Source organism: Colobus angolensis, unplaced genomic scaffold (assembly GCF_000951035.1).
Source record: "Colobus angolensis palliatus isolate OR3802 unplaced genomic scaffold, Cang.pa_1.0 Scaffold13, whole genome shotgun sequence".
NCBI lineage: Eukaryota > Metazoa > Chordata > Mammalia > Primates > Cercopithecidae > Colobus > Colobus angolensis.
In genome coordinates, this window is record NW_012114252.1 from 9,776,874 (window position 1) to 9,797,587 (window position 20,714).

General features: G+C 39.2%; 2 protein-coding genes across 3 annotated transcripts in view; one reads left to right on the plus strand and one right to left on the minus strand.

Annotated features, from left to right (window-relative positions):
* The window catches only part of UBAC2 (UBA domain containing 2), a 183,841-nt gene that overhangs the window by 83,935 nt on the left and 79,192 nt on the right, over nucleotides 1–20,714 (plus strand). The window lies entirely within an intron of this gene.
* Nucleotides 7,046–20,266, minus strand: GPR183 (G protein-coupled receptor 183). Its single transcript, XM_011933823.1, has 2 exons — nucleotides 20,116–20,266; nucleotides 7,046–8,676 (listed from the first exon to the last, which is right to left on the minus strand). The coding sequence occupies exon 2, from the start codon at nucleotides 8,649–8,651 to the stop codon at nucleotides 7,578–7,580; it is 1,074 nt and encodes a 357-aa protein (XP_011789213.1). The 5' UTR covers nucleotides 8,652–8,676; nucleotides 20,116–20,266; the 3' UTR covers nucleotides 7,046–7,577.

The window sequence follows — 20,714 nt, forward strand, 5'->3', positions numbered from 1 at the left end:
GGCTGAAGTGCAGTGGCACCATCATGGCTAACTGCAGCCTTAACTTCCTGAGCTCAGGTGATTCTCCCACCCCAGCCTCAGTTCTTTCTGAATCTGTCCTGAATTTCTGCCTCCACCCCATGATGTAACAAGAGTAAGGAAAAATATTTCTTTTTTATTTTTTTTTGGTAGAGACGAGGTTTCACCGTGTTGCCCCGGCTGATCTCCAACTCCTGGGCTCAAGTGAGCCTCCTGTCTCAGCCTCCCAAAGTGCTGGGATTATAGGCATGAGCCACCATGCACAGCCTTAACTGCTGTTCTTTTAACAAACCAATAATGTTCAACTTTTGGACCTTCTCCTTGCCCTGGCTCCCTTACTGGGGAAAATAATAAGCAATAATACATGAAATGGCACTTGCGTATACTTTCATTACTCTCTTGAACATATAATACATGATATGCTAAAACATAATGTTTGCATTTATTTTTATAGGCTAATATAGGCAGTAACCTTATATACTTTTACTACGTAGCCCCTGCCAAAAATTTGATATTTCATGTCAGGACTTGATGGGAAAATTGTGAAACTGCTGCCCTCAAGCAATAAGAACATATCAAAATGTTACTTTTTTTAGGTTAGGTCTCAAACCTTTTGTAGCCTCTGTGTAGTTTCATTCTGACACACTTTTTTCTTCTCCATATCTGCCTGGGAAAAGTCATTCTTACACAGAAACCAGAAATAAATGTTTTAACACTCTGAGAAAACAGATAAAAGCCAATCAGAAAAGCACTTGAGTTCTTGTTTTGGATCAGTTGCAGTAGGTGCCATGTGGGGCAGAAAGTAACGTGGCTCCTGCTCTGGAATGGTTTTCAGTTGAGTGGACAGGATATCTAAGAGCATTACTAACTACGAGAAGCAACACAGCATGCAGATAGAGAACAGCTTTGAGAACAGCTTTATAATATTTGAGGAAGACGAACTCTTGAAACAAAAAGGAAATAATATATTGTATTGCCCTCTTAAACAGCTTCTTCTTTCTAACAACTACAGTATTGCCAGGATTTCTCTCAGTTGGGGTATGCATTATCAGAGATAAAGTAGGATAACAGTCATATGCTGCTTTTTTTACATGTGGAAGGAAACGGAAAAGCTAGTGGTGCTCCTCTTATACTCTCAACAGAAAAGTTTCTTTTTGGAAAGTAAATCCTGACTGATTTAAATGTCATTCTAGTTTCTAATTTAATGTATTTTCCATGATTAACATTTTAGTACCAAGCAAGTATTAGTTATCTGTTGCTGCCTAACAAATTAGGACATGCAATAATATCAACCTCTTGTTCACCATACTTTAAAACTACAAGTCATATAGTCTCCTCAGCTAATATTTGATGACCTATAGTCAACATATTTTTTGGAGCACTGTCTATGTTCAGGGTGTCATGCCCAGTGCTATCCAGAATAGAAAGAAGGAAAAACTAGTATCTCTTCCCCAGTGGAGTTTATGTTTCATTTTAGGGATGCAAGAATATTGCACATGAAGTAATAGACCATAGACTGTATGATGGCTGGCAAAGAGCTTGCCTATTATCTAACACTTACTTCACTGACAAAACAGTTGGAAGTCTAGAAAGGCTCAAAGACTGGACAAAGTGGGATGGAGCTGGGTTGGAGTCAGACAGAACCAGGCCACTAATCTCCAGGCCAGTGTGTTTTTTCTTCCTATGTTGTAAAATCTAAATTAAAGCTATGTGGCATATACTGTAAAAGCCAAATAAGTTGAGGAAAGGAAGATGGATGGCTTTGAGTAGTCAAAGAAGGATTAAGGGAGGCGGTGTGATTTGGATGTAAGTGTAAACAAGAAGGGGAGGAAGCAGAAGAATCCCACCAGTGAGAACCAAACATTTTATCCACAGGACAGAGACAAAACCAACCAGATGAACTTGAAAGGCTCATATTGGACAATGGAGAGAAATTAGGTTGGAGGGAGTTGAAAGTGTGGGAGAGGAACTTGGACTTGATGTGGTAGATCATGGGGAACTATTCTCAATCCCTGAGCAGGAAATGACACAATGAAAGTGGAATTAAGGAAGATTGTTTGCCAGAAGAACTGGATAGTGTCTGCATTTTTCTTTTCTTACACTCTGTATATTGGTCTTTTTTTTTTTTCTCATTCCAAGTAGGTTAAACACTGTATTAATCAGAACAGGTTAGCTTATGTTGCAGCCACGAAATAACCCTGAAATCACAGTGGCTTAATCCATAGTGTGTTTCTTGTTTGCACCACTTGCCTAATACAGTTGGGTGGGTCATGGGGTGGGAGTTCTCACTTACTCATTCAGGGACCCAGGCTGACAAAGGTGCCACCATCTAGAACATTGCCAGATGCTGTGGCAGAGGATAATGCCGCTCCCTCACACCTTAGGCTGAAAGTGACCCATGCCTCTTTTGTCCCCAACCCATCAGTCAGAGGTAGTCACATGCTCTTCCTCCTCACTCTCAAGGAACTTGAGGATATTTGGTGAGCAGTGTGTGTCTCTTTCAAGGCTTTCTGAGAACCTGGAACATATACGTTTCTTTAGGAGAGAAAATACGATGATGAAGAGTGCAGACCCTGGAGCCAGACCCCAGAGTGTAGAGCCTGGCTGCCCCACTTGGGCAAGTTACTCAGCCTCTGTAGCATAGTTTCATCATCTGGAAAGTGCGACTGGTAATAGAACAAGCCTCACAGCATTCTTGTGAGATTTGAATGAGCACTTTATATATGTAAAGTGCTTAAAGCACTATGCTATAGAATTGTTAGCAAGTATTTATTATTGTTATTAGTCATCATTTAATCTGCTGGCTTCTGCTACAGCATCCTAAAGAAAGGCTAAAGTTTCTGACTCTTATCAAGAGGCCTAGGGGAAAGAGGTTGTAATTAGATGTGCCATGGCCAGTGTTTGGACTAGGATGATGACAGTGGGCAAAGAAAAAGATAGGCAAGGCCGGGCGCGGTGGCTTACGCTCGTAATCCCAGCACTTTGGGAGGCCGAGGCGGGTATATCACTTGAGATCAGGAGTTCCAGACAAGCCTGGCCAGCATGGTGAAACTCATCTCCACTAAAAATACAAAAATTAGCCAGGTGCGGTGGTGGGCACCTGTAATCCCAGCTACTCGGGAGGCTGAGGCAGGTGAATCGTTTTGAACCCAGGAGGTGGAGGTTGCAGTGAGCCAAGATTACACCACTGCACTCCAGCCTGGGTGACAGCAAGACACCGTCTCACCAAAAAAAAAAAAAAAAAAAGAAAAAAAAGAAAAAGTAAAAGAAAAGATAGGCAAGAGTGCGTTTAAGAGGAGAGCACCAAGGTAGGGATTTGTTCACCACCTGAATCCCATGGTTGAGAGAAAAGTATCGGGTGTGGGTGACAGAGAATGCAGGTAGAGTTTGCAGAGAAATTCAGGGGCTTGAGGGGAACGGTGAACTGAATTCAGATGTGGTGATGGGGAGATATCCAAGGCCCTGGGGGAAATAGGAAAGGGAGGAATGGAGCTCAGGCTACAGGGTGGAACCTCTTACTAAGCAAGTTTCAGTAAGTGGTGGCATGAATGCTCCAAGTTAGGCCACAGGTTCTGGGGCCAGAGTGTGGGATTAAACCGGCTCTGCCACACCATGTGACCTTGTTGCTGTAGTTTCCTCATCAGCAAGATGGGGATGATAGTCATATGATGTCTTAAGGTAGTGAGGATTAAATAAGATGATGCCTGTAGAGGACTTGGAAAGTGGCATGTAGTCAGTGATCAGTAAGGTCTTAATCGAATAGAAATTTGGGGGCTGTCTTTTAAGCAACCCACTTTTCTGAGTTTAATGAAAACCTTCCATTGGCGGCAGTTCTGATGCGTACTCATGTAGTCCTCCCTGGGTTCAAAATAATGGCCTTGTCACCAGGTCACTTGTAATCCACATGCTTTTCATTTTCTCATTCTTCACCCAAATAGTCACTGAGTGAGTATCTTTTAGCTATGAAGAGAATAAGAAATTACAATGGGCTGAAAAGTAACTAAAATAGACCATTTTAAGGGCTAATTTAAGATCAGTGCTTCCCCTTCTAAAATCGCATGCCACCTTGTACTCATTGGTAGGAGCCACTGACTGCCCTTGCCTCTTAAAATATAAAGTCATTTCTGTGTTTAGTTTTAAATTCCCTTGTCGGCTAATTAGCGCTCTCCTTTAATGTGTCTAATTTAAATTACAGGCTCTTCAAGGGCATATGCTCTATATTGTGTAACTGCCTTCAGTTACACACGTGCTCTACATGTGTAATTGAACATTTGGGTTATTTCTTTTCATTGAGAATTAAGAACTTCACAGATATTTCAGTAGGGCTTTAGAATTTTGTTAGTAATAGTACAAAACATACGTTGTCAATTAAATAGATATTTGAGGACCTTCAGTGTACCAGGTTCTATGGCAGTGCTGTGTATATAAGAGAAGAGGCACTTGCCCTCACCAAGCCCACATCTTAGCCAAGTTTATAATCTATACTGTTGTTGGGTTATTTGTCTTATTTAAGGATTATGCAGTTTGCTAGCATGTGATAAAGCAATTGAGGCTTCTAACACCTTTTCAGGGGCCACATGATTGAGTTGTCTTCTTTATGGCTAGGATATGGAATTGGGGTTACATTCCTTTTTTTTTTTTTTGAGACAGCGTCTTGCGCTGTCGCCCAGGCTGGAGTGCAGTGGTGTGATCTCTGCTCACTGCACGCGCTGCCTCCCGGGTTCACGCCATTCTCCCGCCTCAGCCTCCTGAGTAGCTGGGACTACAGGTGCCCCCCAACAAAACCAACCAAATTTTTTTTTTTTGGTATTTTTAGTAGAGACAGGGTTTCACCGTGTTAGCCAGGATGGTCTTGATCTCCTGACCTCGTGATCCACCTGCGTCGGCCTCCCAAAATGCTGGGATTATAGGCGTGAGCCACTGCGCCTGGCTGGGGTTACATTCCTAATGCTGCCTTTAATTTATCAGGGTGTCTCTTCTGAAGTTAGGTTTCTTTATAAAGTCTGGGTGACACTGTTTGCTCAACATGTTTCACAGGATTGTAGAAAGGAAGATGTTATATAATGTATGGACTGTTTTATAAATTATTGAGCTCTTCACATATACATGATGCCATTTCTAGTATCTGACACTGTTCTGTATATACTATCCTCTCGCTGAGTAGTCAGTGCATTTATTTACACTGATCCAAACTAAATAGCTTTGAGGGTTTTTTTTTAATGTGGTCAACTGCCATAATAACTATTCATTCCCAGATTAGTTTTTCTGGCTCACAATTATTATTTAAAATTGTTAATAATATATCACCCGATTCATGTAGAAAATATTTACAGGGCTGTGGTTTTCAAACAATAAGTTATAGAACAAAGTCATGTTCTATAACAGAATATAACAGTTTTACAGCCCTGCCCTGTTCTCCAAGTTGACCTCCTGGTTAGGGGAATGCCCCAGAAATAAATGTAAAGGTAACTAATAACAAGACAGTGAGAGGATGCCCACAGCCATGTATGAACAGTGGCTTGGTGAGTAGAATGAGCAGCCTTTAAGGGGAGTGATTAGCTGAGTTTGATTGGACTACAGACTTACAAGAAAACATTAATTGGAGATAGGATTAGAGTTTACCTTTTTGGCAGTATGGTTGCTGATGACTGGATAAAATCATTTATATAGATTTGTGGTATAGTGGAGGGAGGAAGAGGCAGAAAACTGAACAGATAAAAGAATGTTATTCTGTTGTCAAATGTCATAGGCATTTACTCTCTTGTTTGCAGGATCCTAAGAATTGACTCCATTAGTCCAGAGAGGACTCTTGCCTACCCTAAGAGAGCATGTTGGCTCCTACATCCCAGAAAGTGTCTCTACTCCAGTGTAGTCACAGAACCAGGGCACCACAGAGAAGCTCTGAAATGGAGGAAGCTTTCTTTTTGGTTTTCCTTTAGTAGTCTTCACAATGGTTCCTCTTTAGAGATCCAACTCAGATGACTACCTAAGTGCCAACTTACATACAATTTGTTGTTTTGCCCTTTCTTTTCCTTCACTTGGGAAAGTTTAGAGGTGGAGTGAAGGAAAGGCACTAAGATTTGGGCTTTCATCCATGTTGTCTCACCTGTCTACATAAGATGTTACAAAGACCAATGCCTATTTTTGACAATGGCTTTAAAGTCAGGTGGCTGTTTGTGAAATAAATGTAATGCAAATCTGAATATATTAGTAAATGATGTTGAGTCAACCATTAAGATTAATTTTCTTACAGAGAAAAAGTTGAAAATGAGTAAGATAAGAACGTTAAATAAAATATTTTCAGGATATAAAGTTCAATAAAAATTTAAAGTGTAACAGAGTGAGACCCCCTTTCTGAAAAAAATTTTTAAAGTACAACTCAGAATTAACATTTTCTTTATCTATCATTATAAAAATTGGTGTCATTGCCAACAGAGAATACTGTATTGGGGTAGTTTTGGGGATAAAACAAATTTGAACTGGCAGACCAGTTGACTACTTGGAAAGGTCCTGGTACTCCTACTAAGGTACTTATTTCAGCAAGTATATAATATTGTAAAGAATCCTAAGATGTTTAAATTTTGTAAGTTTGCATTTTACTCTCTATCATGTTTAAGCAAGCAGCAACTATATTTTCCACTGCTTATCATGCACCACTCTTCTCCTATGTGATAACTCAAACCACTGAAATACAAATGTAGGGTACTAACAGCTTGGGGGAAGAAAAGAGAAATGATCCCCTAGCGATCCCAAGAAAACCAATCATATATGCATGTCTTTTATTCCCAAGATGAATTTAGCAAGTAGAGCCTCCTCCCAGTGGGCACCTCCACGTAAAGTCTTTTTCATATTGCTAAACAGAGGCCCTTAAAAACTATGCTGACAGCTCCAGGAAAAGCTCAGTGCTTTCATTGCCTCAGTCATCATCATTATTTATAATGTTGCAATTCAGAGTCTATCTATTGCCAATTATCTTTTCCCTGACACTCCCACTGGTAGTTGACGGTGAGCACTGAGGGACAGACTATAACTTTGCAGCATCCTGCTTTTTATTCCAAAAGAGTTCTTTAACAAAGTTTTATGACTCAGAACAAAACAAAACAAAACACTGATGTTATTGAGGGAATTAAATCTAACATTGAGAGAAATTTGGATTTAAGAAATATGTTATTTAAAAAGTATGTTACAGTATTAACATCTGGCAATATATAATCTATTCAGTCCTTTTTCTTTTGCCATTTGTTGGCAAGAAATATTAACAATTAAATTTTTTATTAAAACAAAACTTTTTACATTGGGAGTTATTAAGAGTGCCTCCTTTTGGTGTATTCGTTTACAAATAAAAATGAAATATTTATTTTCATTTTTATTGTGCTTTATGTTGTTTGCTTTATGTTGTTCTCTTGGGGTTACTTCCGAGTTGGAGATGGGGAAGTGCCCAGTGAAAGAAATGTAAAAGAATCCTCATTGGAAGCTGAACAATTATTTTGCTTTATAAGAAAAGTCCTGCAAAGTTTGTCATACAGTTTACTTCACTATAAACCAAAATACAATGCATTTCACTTTCCATTTGAAGACTTGGAATGTATCATCATCTGCGTTTCTGTCATTTCACGTGAGTTTTCTTCAGGGGCTGACTTCACAGCACTAGAAATCGATACACTGACTTGCCGTTTCAGCATCCTCATAACCTTTCTCTTGTACCCTTTACATGCAAAGAAGTAGATAAAAGGGTCCATGCAGCAATTGAAGTTCATCAGGCATACTGTAAAGTGCAGAGAAATCTGGAACGAATGTCTTTGGCTACATTCCAGGAAATTAGAGAAACAAAGCTTCTTAATCATATGCTGAATAATTGCAACATGGTAAGGTGTGAAACAGAGAACAAACACAACGATAATAAGAATAATTGTGTTGAGAGCCTTTTTGTTTACACCAGATTTCTCAGTGAGTGGGTTTTGTTTGGCAGTTCTAAAGAGTTTGCAGCAGATCTGAGAATAGCAGATGAGAATGATTATAAGTGGAAGTACATATCCTATGAAACATGCCCCAAGCAGAATCCAGGGAAGAGATTTAGTTTCTTCAAAGTTTGGATACTCCATGCATGTAATCCTTTCAGCCTCCTGCTTTGACATAGGGTTGATGAGGAGTGGGAGTGTCTGAGCAAATACCAGAATCCAGACAAATATGCACACGCCTTTTGCATGTTCAATCCTTTTTATCTTGTTGTAGCGTAGAGGGTGCACCACAGCAATGAAGCGGTCAATACTCAGGCAGGTCATAAAGTTCACACCCGCATATGTGTTGATGTAAAACACTAGCGCAGTTATCCTGCACAAGGCATCTCCGATTCTCCAGTCAAAGCCCATTGCATAGTAGGCTATTCGTGTAGGCAAAGCAGTGGTAAAAAGTATATCAGAAATCACCAAATTTGTTGAATAGAGGGTGGTAGAGTTGATTTTTTTCCTGTTTTGAACAATGACGACCAAGGCTAGTAAGTTTCCCACGAGCCCAATGATGAAGACGAGGCTATAATGCAGAGGCATTACTATCCTGGCTGTGCTGTGATGTGCATAGAGGTCACAGTCATTTCCCTGAGGAGGTGCAGAGGGCGTAGTAAAATTGTTAGCCATTTGTATATGGTGGTGGTCAAGGTGTCTAGAAAAAACCAAGAAGTGTCATTTAAGTAAAAGCATACGTATTCAATTTGATTACTCATTAGTTTTAAAAAAATTTCAATGATCTATCAAAGCAGTCCAAACTGTCTTTTATATATCTAAGTTTTAACATTTCATGACATGCAGTTTTTAACAGTTTGTAATTATAATATGGTTAAATATATGATAACAGGAAGAACAGAATAAAATTTATGTTTTTACTCTCACAATTTGCTGACTTTGGCAAAGCTCTGGCAAAGGAAACAGAACCAATTAAATAGGGCAAACGCGTTTTTGTGACAGAAGGGAATGCAGTAACTTTTTAGGCAGAAATTCCCCTTCCCTTGTTTGAATCATTGTCTGGTTAAGTAAAGCACCCTACATTTCAGACAGGCATTAACCTTTGCTTTTAAATTTAATTTCAGTTGGATTTTTTTTTTTTTTTAACCAAATGCATATCACTGCCAGGAAATGAAATCAGTCACCACATTTATGTAGTGAAATACGAACTTACCACAGTGATCTGATTTGTGTTAACCTAAAAGTCTGAGAAATAAGCTTAGTCCATGTTAGGAACTGAAAGTTAGATTTTCTTTTTAAAAAGAAGAAGAAGACGACCACAACAACCATGACTAAAATGACAAAAAAAGAAGAAAGATAAAGAAAATGAGAGAGAAAAAGACTTAAGTTACTTCAAGGGGAAATTATTAAATTTTAAAACTATCAGTCTGCAAGTACTCCATGGATCTGTGCAATCTCCACTTCTACCTTTGCGCATAGTAGCAAGCATCACACATTATATATTGTTTTTTGCTTTATTCACTAAACATCTTCATATCAGTGCAATGTATATATTTGTCATATGTGTAGCTTTTATATAAACATTTGATAGGTATTCTACAGTTTTCCAATGTGTCAATGCATAATTTGCTCAGCTACTCCCTTGATGAACTTTTGGATTCTTTCCAATTCTTTTCTTGTTATAAATAATGTTAAGACAGAAATTTTAAGTCCTAAACTGAAAAATGGAAAACTCCTACAATGAGGTTCTGTAGATGAGGGTAAACTTTGATTAAAGCAGGAAGAGCAGAGCAATAAATCCTGTGTGATTATTTTTAGAAGAAAAATAATTCCTCTGATAGAACTGTGTGTATGTGAATCTCACCTAGAAGTCACCAAAACTGAGGGGCACTTTCATCTAGTGATATTGCTACTGTATATTTAAGGAAATATACAGTATTTCCTTAAAGACTATCTCTACCCTGATCAAAAGCACTGTCTGCAAATCTGCTTCTCTCCCTGCTGTATTAAATGAATTGGATCTCAGCTAACTTCATTCTAACAACCTTAAAACTGATGTTCATAGACACTGAGGGTTATCAGGGGATTGTGGTCATGTTATGTTAGAGGTATGCATTCTGTACAGTGTTGATGGGTTAATCATTATAACCTAAATGGAAATAAAACCTAAAGCAAAAGAGAGCAAAAATGGAAATAAAACATTTTATTATCCAGAAAAGAGACAATGGGGAAACAGCAAAGAATGAGGATAGTAAGTAGAAAACGCAAGAGGATAGGGATGTGTCACAACAAACTTAAATGGGTTGAGCTTGCCTATTACAGGACAGAGACTATCGGTTTAGATTTAAAAAAAAAAATCCAGTTGTATGCTGCTTAGAAGAGATATAGCTTGAAGTGATTCAGAAAGGGTGAAAGTAAAGGCAAGGGAAAATATGTACCAAGCAAATCCCAACCAATAAAAAGGTAGAATGGCAGTATTAACAAAGAAAACATAGAATTCAAGGCAAATTCAATATTAATAGGAATACAGAGGTTAAAAAGAACAGTCTACAAAGAATATAAAAATAATCATGAAATTTGCATGTAACAGCAAAATTTGACAGAATTTGAAGGAGAAATTGGCAAATTCACAACCATAATGGCAGATCTTAACACATTTGTATTATAATGTGCTAGATAAAAAAGAGATTAAAGACTTAGGAGATTTACTCAACATGATTTAAAAGCTAGCAGAACTTGTACTGAAGACACATGAGTGTATCTTCAAATTTGACCGTGTGCTAGGTCACCAGAAGACTCAAAGCTTTCAGAAAATAATTATTTTCTGATCACATTGCTTGACTACAGTGCAGCTAAATTATAAACCAATGATAAAAAGATAAAAGGAAAGTTTGGAAATGAAAAAATATACTTCTAAGGAACTCATGGGTTAAAGAAGAAATCACAGTGGAAAGTTTCAAATGCTTAGAACTAAATGATGAAAATACTACCTGTGAAAACTGTGGGATGCAGATAAGGCAATCTGAGATAGATATAAAGCCTTGAATGCCTTTATTTAAAAAAGAAAAGATTTAAAATAGATATGTTAAATATACAGTTCAAGAAGCTAGAAAATAACTGTCCAAAGCAAGTAGAAGAAAACAATAGAGATAATTGCGGAAATTAATGAGATAGGAAAGACAATAAATATCAGTTTTATATTTTGTGCAGAAAAAAAATGGAGTGGTTCTTAAATAGAAAATCATAGGGATTGCATTGTGGAATAAAAGTATAAAAAGATTTTTCCATTTACTTGGGAAAAGCTTAGTGTGAGAAGCAGCTTTTCAGAAACTAAGACTAGACACAAAGGAGAGGTGAAAATTACAGGCAATGGTTGCAGCTTTGGAATAGGCAACAATAACTTTTATTAATGTTTTTCTAAGTTCTGTGAAAATGTTTTTTCCCCAAAAATCTGAATGTATATTTTTGAGTATTTATAAGCAGATTCATGGGAATTGCCTTTAAAATACATGACAGGAAAAGAATACTTCACTGTAGAGTCTGCAAATCTTCCATATGAATAATTATTATTGTAGAAATTAGGAAAGTAACACTCATGTAAGACTCAGAGGAGAAGGTGCCATTGCTTGCCAGTTTGTATACAAATGTGTGTCTGACTGCATCACCAAATAAGATGCAGCATCTGGGAGAGCCAGAGATTGCAGGAGTTTCAGAACAAAGTTCAAGAATGTTTAACATAGTTTGCAAACAGTTCAAATATCTTTCATTAGGGGATTAAATATTTTATGGCATAGCCATGCAGTGGAATACAGGAATACAGCCATGCAGTGAATACAGTGCAGCTCTGAAAATGGCAACATGAAAATGCCTGTTTCTTGACTGGAAATATTAAGTGAGGAAAGCAGATTATACAACATGCCACTTTTTTGGGGGATGGGGAAGCAAATATACACACACATGAACACACACAGAAAGATGTCTGTATGCCAAAACATAATTTTGTATGAGTAATTTTGGGGCTTTACTCATATATTCTAGATTTTTAATGCTGAACATATCTATTTAAAATGTTCATTTCTGTTCAGTGACTGGAATGAATAAATAGGTAAAAAAAATTTTAATGGAAGAGAATTTTAATTCACCTCTTCTTGTAAAAACTTGTTAGCCGACATGCTTTTCAAAGCTTGCCCTTCAGAGTTCCTTTTTCAGATTTCTGCATTAACTTACTAGTTCTGTACCTTTGCATTGTGTCATCATGTAGAAACCTCACAGCAGTCCTGTAAGCTTGAGCATTGCTACCCCTTACCTACTTACCAGGTGATGAAACTGACAATAAATACCAATTTTATATTTTGCACAGGGAAAAAATTGGAGTGGTTCTTAAAGGCCACACTGGGGTTAAAGGCCATGCTGGATCCTTCTCTGTGATGACCTGGCCTCAGGTTTCTTCCTGTGTTCAGTTCTTTGCACAGGCAGCTGTTTCATGCTGCTCTTAAAGAACTGAAGGCTTGTGGTTTCAAAGTGGTCTAGGCTGTAAGGGCCATCCTCACCTATAATCATGGCACATGCGCAACATGGCCCAGCTGCTCCAGAGCAAAGGGACAACTCCTTCTAAGGGCAGGGGATGCCCACTTCAATGAGAGGTGCCTTCCCAAATGGGAAGCCACTTGTGGCCACACATCATTGAGCCCCAAGGGGTAGCCTGTTGAGGGTCCTTAACTGACCATCATTGTGCACTGGAGGTGGCCAAAGAAAGGCATTTGCAGAATGTGGATGTGTAAGTGGGATGGCTTGGAAATGATCTTAGGTAAAGGTAAATGCATGCTTTGGATATTTGGATGTTTAGTAACCTCTTGAAGGATGATTCCACTAGGTAGCCCTAATATGTCACTTTGATTCTTGCTTATATTTATCCTGTGTTATTAATGCAGTAGTTTTAGCCAATTTTATGATCCCAAATTGAGAGGAAAATCCTTTCATATGGGTGACTGTTACTATCCCATTCTTATATCAGCCAGTCCCAATTTATTACAGTCTTCCCTCAGAGATATTACTTTATATCTTCCTTTAATCTTCTTAAGGATTCCTTTCTGAAACTTGAATTAAGTCCATTCTTTTATTCAGCAGAGAAATGGCTGTTAGTGCCTCCATGTGCTAGATGCTGGGAATGCAGAAATGGTACCTTTTTGTATCAGAGGGTCTGGAACTGAAGGGTGAATATACAGCGTTGAGCATGTACTGTTATCTGAGTGAGGTGTTCCTCAGGATTCTTTCACACACACAGCAATGTGTGCTGGGTTCCTCCTCATACATAGCAGTATTCTGCTCACTTTGTGCATTACAGTGCACCAGTGTCAATATTTGGATAGTATAGTTATCTTTTAATCATTTTCAGGTAGAAAATTTATTCTTAAGTATATTTTAAGTATTTTGCATTTTAATTATTAGGCAGCAGCTTCTGACATGTTATTTAAGATATATACACTGAGGTACACTAGAAAGTATTATCATGTATCATTGTATTGCCTAGGGAAAAGCCCAAATAAATGTTTGTTCTAAATATTTTTTCTTTTTTCTTTTTTTTTTGAGACGGAGTCTCGCTCTCTCGCCCAGGCTGGAGTGCAGTGGCGCGATCTCAGCTCACTGCAAGCTCCGCTTCCCGGGTTCACGCCATTCTCCTGCCTCAGCCTCCCGAGTAGCTGGGACTACAGGTGCCCGCCACCTCGCCCGGCTAGTTTTTTGTATTTTTTAGTAGAGACGGGGTTTCACCGTATTAGCCAGGATGGTCTCGATCTCCTGACTTCGTGATCCGCCTGTCTCGGCCTCCCAAAGTGCTGGGATTACAGGCTTGAGCCACCGCGCCCGGCCCATATTTTTTCTTTAGAACACTAATATCAGAATTAGAGCTTCCTCATAATGCATTCTAATGAAAAGGTGCACGTGGCCCCTCACCTGTCCTTCGTGCTGCACACACTGAGGGACAGGAGTCAGGATGGAGGCCTTTCCCTGGAGGGCATGGATAATGACTGGGCTACAGGAAGCCTGGATCGTTTTTCAGGTTCCACCTGTGGAACAGGGCTCTGTCCGCCTTCAAGGCTCCTGTACCTTCTGCTGGGAGCCACCCTGGAAGCCATCTATGCCATTCTCTTATTTGTATTGGTAAACAAGGACACCATCCCAGTTTTTCCTCTGTAATGCAGTATTTAGTCCTTTTAACTTTACTGTTATCCTAACATGTGTAAAACAATAAGTTTCTTCCTCAGCAAAATATCTTCCAAAGTATTTTTACTTATGCTTTGGGAAGTGAGCCTGTGTGTGTTTTTCTCTAGAATGTATTTCATTGCTAATAGAGTTGGTAACACTTCTTGAGATATTATCATCTCATTTTTGCATAACCGGACATGTTGACATGAACTGACAGGTTCTTTCTAGCCACAAAAGGAAAAAAAAAATAAAAGGCCCCCCAAAACTCATTTATTTAGTATCTAAGAAAATTATCTAAGCGCTGATGTAGTTTGCACTCTGGAAATGTTTACCCTAGATACCCACTTGAAGGGATTTGTGAGTTTTCACAGAGGACATGTAGCTTCCGTGGTCCTAATTTACTCACTCAAGTAATTAAAGTGTTTTCTCAGCCTTTAATTTGGGCAGAAACAGAACAAAACCTTTACCGTATTCGGGGATTTAGTTGGCGCTAGAATAACAGCTTTTGATTTTTGCTGAAATGGCACCTTTGCCCTCTAATAGTTATTTATTTTAATAATAATCAACACCTTGAATGAAAAGGGGCTTACCTAGGAATTCTGTTTAAATGTAGCCACTAGCAGTGACTGGAATGGGTCCAGTTGTGCTGAGATGATCACCAATTGGAGGTGACTTCTCTGTAGGTCAAGTCTGCTCTAGACTCAGCTTTTACAGAGAGGTGACCTGAATCAACATGCCCACAGTGAATGTACCAAAGAGGAACTTCCAGAAGCTCACTTTCAGAAACAGCCAGGGGAGCCACCCAGATGCGGCCACACAGATACTAATTATATGTGTGTATTGTTAAGTGATGAGTGTTGTTTGATCTGATTCTTTCTCTGATACACTGTCCTTTGGCTACTTTGAGGAAAGGTTAAGACTGAGGAAAAATTTCTGGAGCAGGGAGAAATAAAATCTTTGGAAAGGAGAGGGGAGACGAAAGCTCAGGGTTAATTGAAATTACAAGGATATGGTTCTACTGAGGAAATAACGACAAGCACAGATGTATCAGATGGCAGGCCGGGACTGTTTCAGCTCCCTTGAGAATAAACCTGCTCCACGGAAGAAAGAAATCATTACTTCTTCCTCTGGTTACCTGGTTTTATAAGTATTTGTCAATTATTTGAAGACACCTTCTTGTTCAAACGGGGACATCTCAATTTGGCCCAGTGTCACACACACCTTTTTCACTGACTCAACAGCCATCATCTGAGGTATTATGGGGGCCATTTGCCTGTAAAATGGACTGTGGGAAACATGCATTCCTGGTGTGCAAGAGGAACCTGCACTGCTATGGAAATGTGACCAGCATAGTCAGAGCCTCCTGGTGCTCCATTAGTAAAGTCAGATTGTCCATTCTATTAATAATACACTGCTAACCAACTGTCATAGTAGTCAGTACATGCCTCTGTGGCCTGGTTAAATACATCTTTGTACAATGTAAGGTGACTTTTTCCCAACCAACTTTGAGTCCTAAATTGATAGCTGGGTCTGGGTCCATGATTCATTTTTTAGAAGGATTGAGAACAATATTCCCTATATCCTTTCAAAAAATCACGCATACCAGAGTAATATTCAGCATAGAGTTGACTGTGCTCCATCTGTTTGGGGGACCTCCCCTGCCTCCTGGGGGGCTTGCTTTCTGGCTTATGGAGTGTGACTAGCCGGGGGACTTAGTAGAGGCAGCCTTACTGAGGAGCTCTGTGACCAGCCTGCTGACCCCATTGCATAGCCTGGGTCAGACCAGCTCCCAATAGATCTGCAAAAGGCTATTTACAGGACCAAGCACAGAGAACTTCTTCAAGACAGAAAAAGTGTTCAGCAGTCTACCATTTCCTCTTTGTGCTTTGTATGTGTCCCGAACGCAGGGAATGTGCAGTGAAGACCCATTTCAGCTTCATAGACGCGTTCCTTGGAAATGATGGAAAGATGCTTGAGCGCAGGAATTCTTTGGTTGAACACCCACTTGCATATTTGGGGTTTCACGTATTCCAGTTATTTTCTTTCACCTTTCACTACTAAAAGCCACCTGTGTGGTTTTTGGTGGCTTTTATATTAAAAAGTATGGAAGTTATTGAAGATGAAGATGACATATGTTTAGAGAACTAAGAAACTAAGAATCCCACTATAATACTCATTTTAGTGTAAGAAAGATATTCTGTGTTTCTATCTGGCATGATTTTTAGGATGCAACATGTGGGAAAACTAACTGCATAATATAAAAAGGCTCTTTATAACGAAGCTCTGTGTCTTTAATATTTCTCCTCTGAGTCCTGAATGTTTCTGGAAATCATATGTACCTTTTCTCTTTCAAGTTCAAGGAGTTTCAATTTTGTTTTTGTCTCTATTATCGCATGGAAATTAGGGAGGAACATTAGATACCATTATTTTATGGATAAACCAAATTCCAGGTCAGCTCGGTCATTCGCTCAGGGATCTTACTGGGGTACTTAAGGCAGGGTTCATGAAGGCACCCAGGACTCCGTGTTCTCCATCATCTACTGCCACTAGTCAACGAGCAGTCCCTGTGCCTCAGCCTGTGCTCTGCTGCACATCTGTGTCTGTCTGTCTGCCTGTTGTGTGCCATTCCCGCCCTTCTGCCCACAGCCACGGCAGCAGCTTCCCGCCAGGCTCTCAAACGGGGCCCATCCAACCCCAGGCAAACCACAAGCTCTGTGTCATGACTCACAAGTTCCCTCATGATTTGAGCTCCATTCCCTCTTCAGGAGGGTTGCTGGCCAGCTTCTCCTGATCGTGCCCTGGCTCCAGCCGTACAAAATTACTTTTAACCTTTGGATGTCCCATGTTCCCTCACAACTCTGTGCCTGGTAACACTCTTCCCTCTGTCTGATGTTTCCTGGCCCCTGTCCTGTATCCTCAGCTCCTACTTTCCTTCCAAGCTTAGTTCTAAGTATCGCAGGAGTGTTCCTGTTCTCCATCCTCTGAAGGGCAGGGTGGCTGTATTTGTGAGGGTGCCGTGCTCTGTCATAGTATCTGTATCGCTGATTTTCTTCCCTGTCTCCCATGAGCCTGTGAAGTACGGTGAGTGGGAATCCTGTGGTGTTAATTTCTTGTATCTCTAGGTGATGTATGATTGATATTCAATAAATACCCATTAAAGAATAGGAACATTGCAGCTTTCTTAATCCTTAATGAAAGATTCTTTATTACACTACAGTAAGCCCTTGATGAGTAATAATCACCAAAATTACTAAGCAGAGACTGTGTTCCAGGTACTGCCCTGGGCACTCTATGTGTGTCTACTCATTGAATCCTCTCAGAACTTTCACAAGTCCATTGACAGATGGTGAAACGGAGGCACCTGGGCACTTAAGTGACTAAAGACCTAGCTGTTAAGTGTCAGGATTCAGACCCAGGCGGTTTGGCTTCAGAAGTCACATTCAGTACAATACAGTTTATCTCCTATTTCCGACATGATCTGCTATTATGGGTAGAAAACAAGTAAAATAGGAAGGCATCTCAAAACCTTAACGTACACTAACTCATACCTATCTGAACAAGAAAGACTGGGAGAGCTGGGGAAGGGAGTGGGGGCAGGGAGAAAGAGACTTTGATTCAAATGAAGGAGTTTATTAGTTTATTTGTAGCATATTTTAAAGTAAGTAAAGGTTTTATAAATGGATTTAGACTTTACTGTTTTAACAATATTTTAATAATAAAGCAATTTAGACTGAAATTTCAATTGAAAAAATATGGTGAATACCTAGAATAGGCTTTTATCCTGTTAATTGATTTTTAAACTACTTTTTAGATATTTGCAGAGATTTAACAAAACATTTTTATTCTTCTCTTTGGGCTTCCAAAACACCACAGGCATCTGTGTTACTGTCACAGCTTTCAGAGGATTTTTACCTGCGTTATCTCATTTTATACGATACCCAGACTTCTTGGGAAGGTGATCAACCCCCCAGACCGGAGGACGCCACACGCCCTCTACACAGGCCACGTCCAGGGCTGCCTAACAACTCCAGCAGGCCTTAACCATAGCAGAGAGAAAAGCATCCCTGTAAACGGCTTTGTTAGGTGCGAAGCTCTTAAGCTTCTTAAGGATGATGACTTGATCTCATCCAACATTTTATCCCATAGAATGCTACAGAACCAACCTACAATAGATATCTAGTAAATATCTGTAGAATAAATAAATGAATTAAAGTCATATAGCAACCTGAGTTAATATTTATTCCATTAAGTGACTGGTCATGATGCTAATTAGCTCTAGGAAGCCAGATGAAAGTAATTTATACAAGGGATCATCACCATTATCACTGACATGATACATAAACATGTGAGTGAACATTTTGTGGAGTAGCATATTTTTTGTGGTTTTATGTCCAAAAAGTGCAGTGAGCCCCCAGAGAGAAAACATGCTAAAATATAAGAAGTGTGGAGTCCTACCAGTAAGCACAGTTAGATGTGTGATCATCCATAGACTCAGGGCCACTTATTTTATTTATTTATCGAGACAGAGTCTCGCACTGTCGCCTAGGCTGGAATGCAGTGGTGCAGTCTCAGCTCACTGTAACCTCCACCTCCCAGGTCAAGGGATTCTCCTGCCTCAGCCTCTCAAGTAGCTGGGATTATAGGTGAGTGCCACCATGCCTGGCTAACTTTTATATTTTTAGTAGAGATGGAGTTTCACCATGTTGGCCAGGCTGGTCTCGAACTCCTGACCTCAGGTGATCTGCCTGCCTCAGCCTCCCAAAGTGCTGGGATTACAGGAGTGAGCCATCACGCCCAGCCAGATTCAGGGACTTTATGTAAAATATCCGTAACATATCTGTTGGATTCTCCCTCTGGTACGTCAGTGGCCAGAGGGATGGGAGAAGAATCGTAAGAGACAGTTTCTTAGCACTTATATTGAGAGGCAATGTTGTAAGGACTTGGCAGTAATAATACTCCCCATTTTACAGGTAAAGCAGCTGAAGTCAGGTATTAGGTAAGTTGCATGGGGGGTCACACAGCTTGTAAATTACATTTGAGCCTGATTTCAGAGCCCTTGCTCTTATTACACTATATTGTATTCAGAGTGACACCAAATAAACAAAATACTACTCCCCCTCCCCCAGCACACACACAAATACACATATACAAAACCCTCACCCCCCTTTAAAGGAAGTCTCTTCACAGGTTCTATTTTGCCAAGTTTCTGTTACCACCATTCCCAACCTGGACATAAATGTTGCCAAAGCACTGCATAGAATTCATTGTGATTTCCACCCCCCCCCCAGGCACATAGAAAAGATATGTTTAGTCTAACTAAACGTAAATATAAACCACACAACAGACTTTTTTTTTGCTTATCTAATTAGTAGTATTTAGCATTTAAAAAACAAAGATTGGTACTCTTTGCTGGTGGGAGGGTAAATTGGTAAAATGTTTTTGTAAACCAGAAAGTACCATTTTATATCTAAAGCTTTAGAAAATATATCCTTTGCCCTAGGAATTCTACCACTGAGATTCCATCCTGAGAAATAATCTTATATTTCTAATAATTCCTATAGTGTAGGAATATTCTATATTAAAATAACTTTGTTCCTTTTCCTTCATACTAAGTTATCCTGAAATATTGGCATTATTTGCATAGTTTTGCTTGATACTGTTTTTTGTCATTGTGAGTTTATACATGAAGTAAGCCCTATTTTTTGACAAAGATATTTCTGGCGGACCCATCGCTTTCACTCAGCTTTGTAAGAACTAACTAGACCTAGCAGTTAGCAGAGTGTCTAAACTTACATTATTTATATAATTTTTGTTAGAAGTGATGGTAGCTTGTTCTTAAATAGATTCTTTTCCTTTTTACCTTTAACTTAAAACTTAGGCTTTTAAAGTTTTTCTTAAAAAAATTTGTTGAAAAAGCAAAAGATCTTGTACTTACATATCAGTGACTCGTTTGGGTCTCTGTGTAGTAGCTGTCAGTACTTGTCCAAACTGAAGTAAGTTAACTATGGCATGTTGTTTTAAGAGAGGCTATGCAGACATCCTTTTATGGTGGTGACGTTTTTTTTTCTGTCACCCTGTGACTGAGCGTGTAATGAGCAGTTTGTCTCGTGTACGTGTGTGCACTTTTTTTTTTTTAAATGGGAAGTGAAATTTTTTAGAGTTATTAAAAAACAAAACAAAACAAAAAAAACGACTATCCAAAAACCCCTTGGAATTTATGAATTGTTGATACCTGTGGAACTTTATAAATTTTTCTGTAAAGGTTTAAGTATCAAAAAATTCTTTGAAAGAGACTGAAGCAATAAACCTTAACCAAAAAAAAAGGACCAAGTTACTGATGATTTTATATTGATTTTCTGTGTAAACGTGTGGGTTTTTTAATGTTTTAAGGAAAACATTGTCAACTTTGACAGTGCTTTTTACCTGGAAACTTGGTATCAGGGAGTAGTTTACACATTCCACCTTATCCACAGCTTATGAGAAAGAAACAGGTTTCTGTGGCGTGAGGGAGAATGACAGTCCAGGATGTGGAGT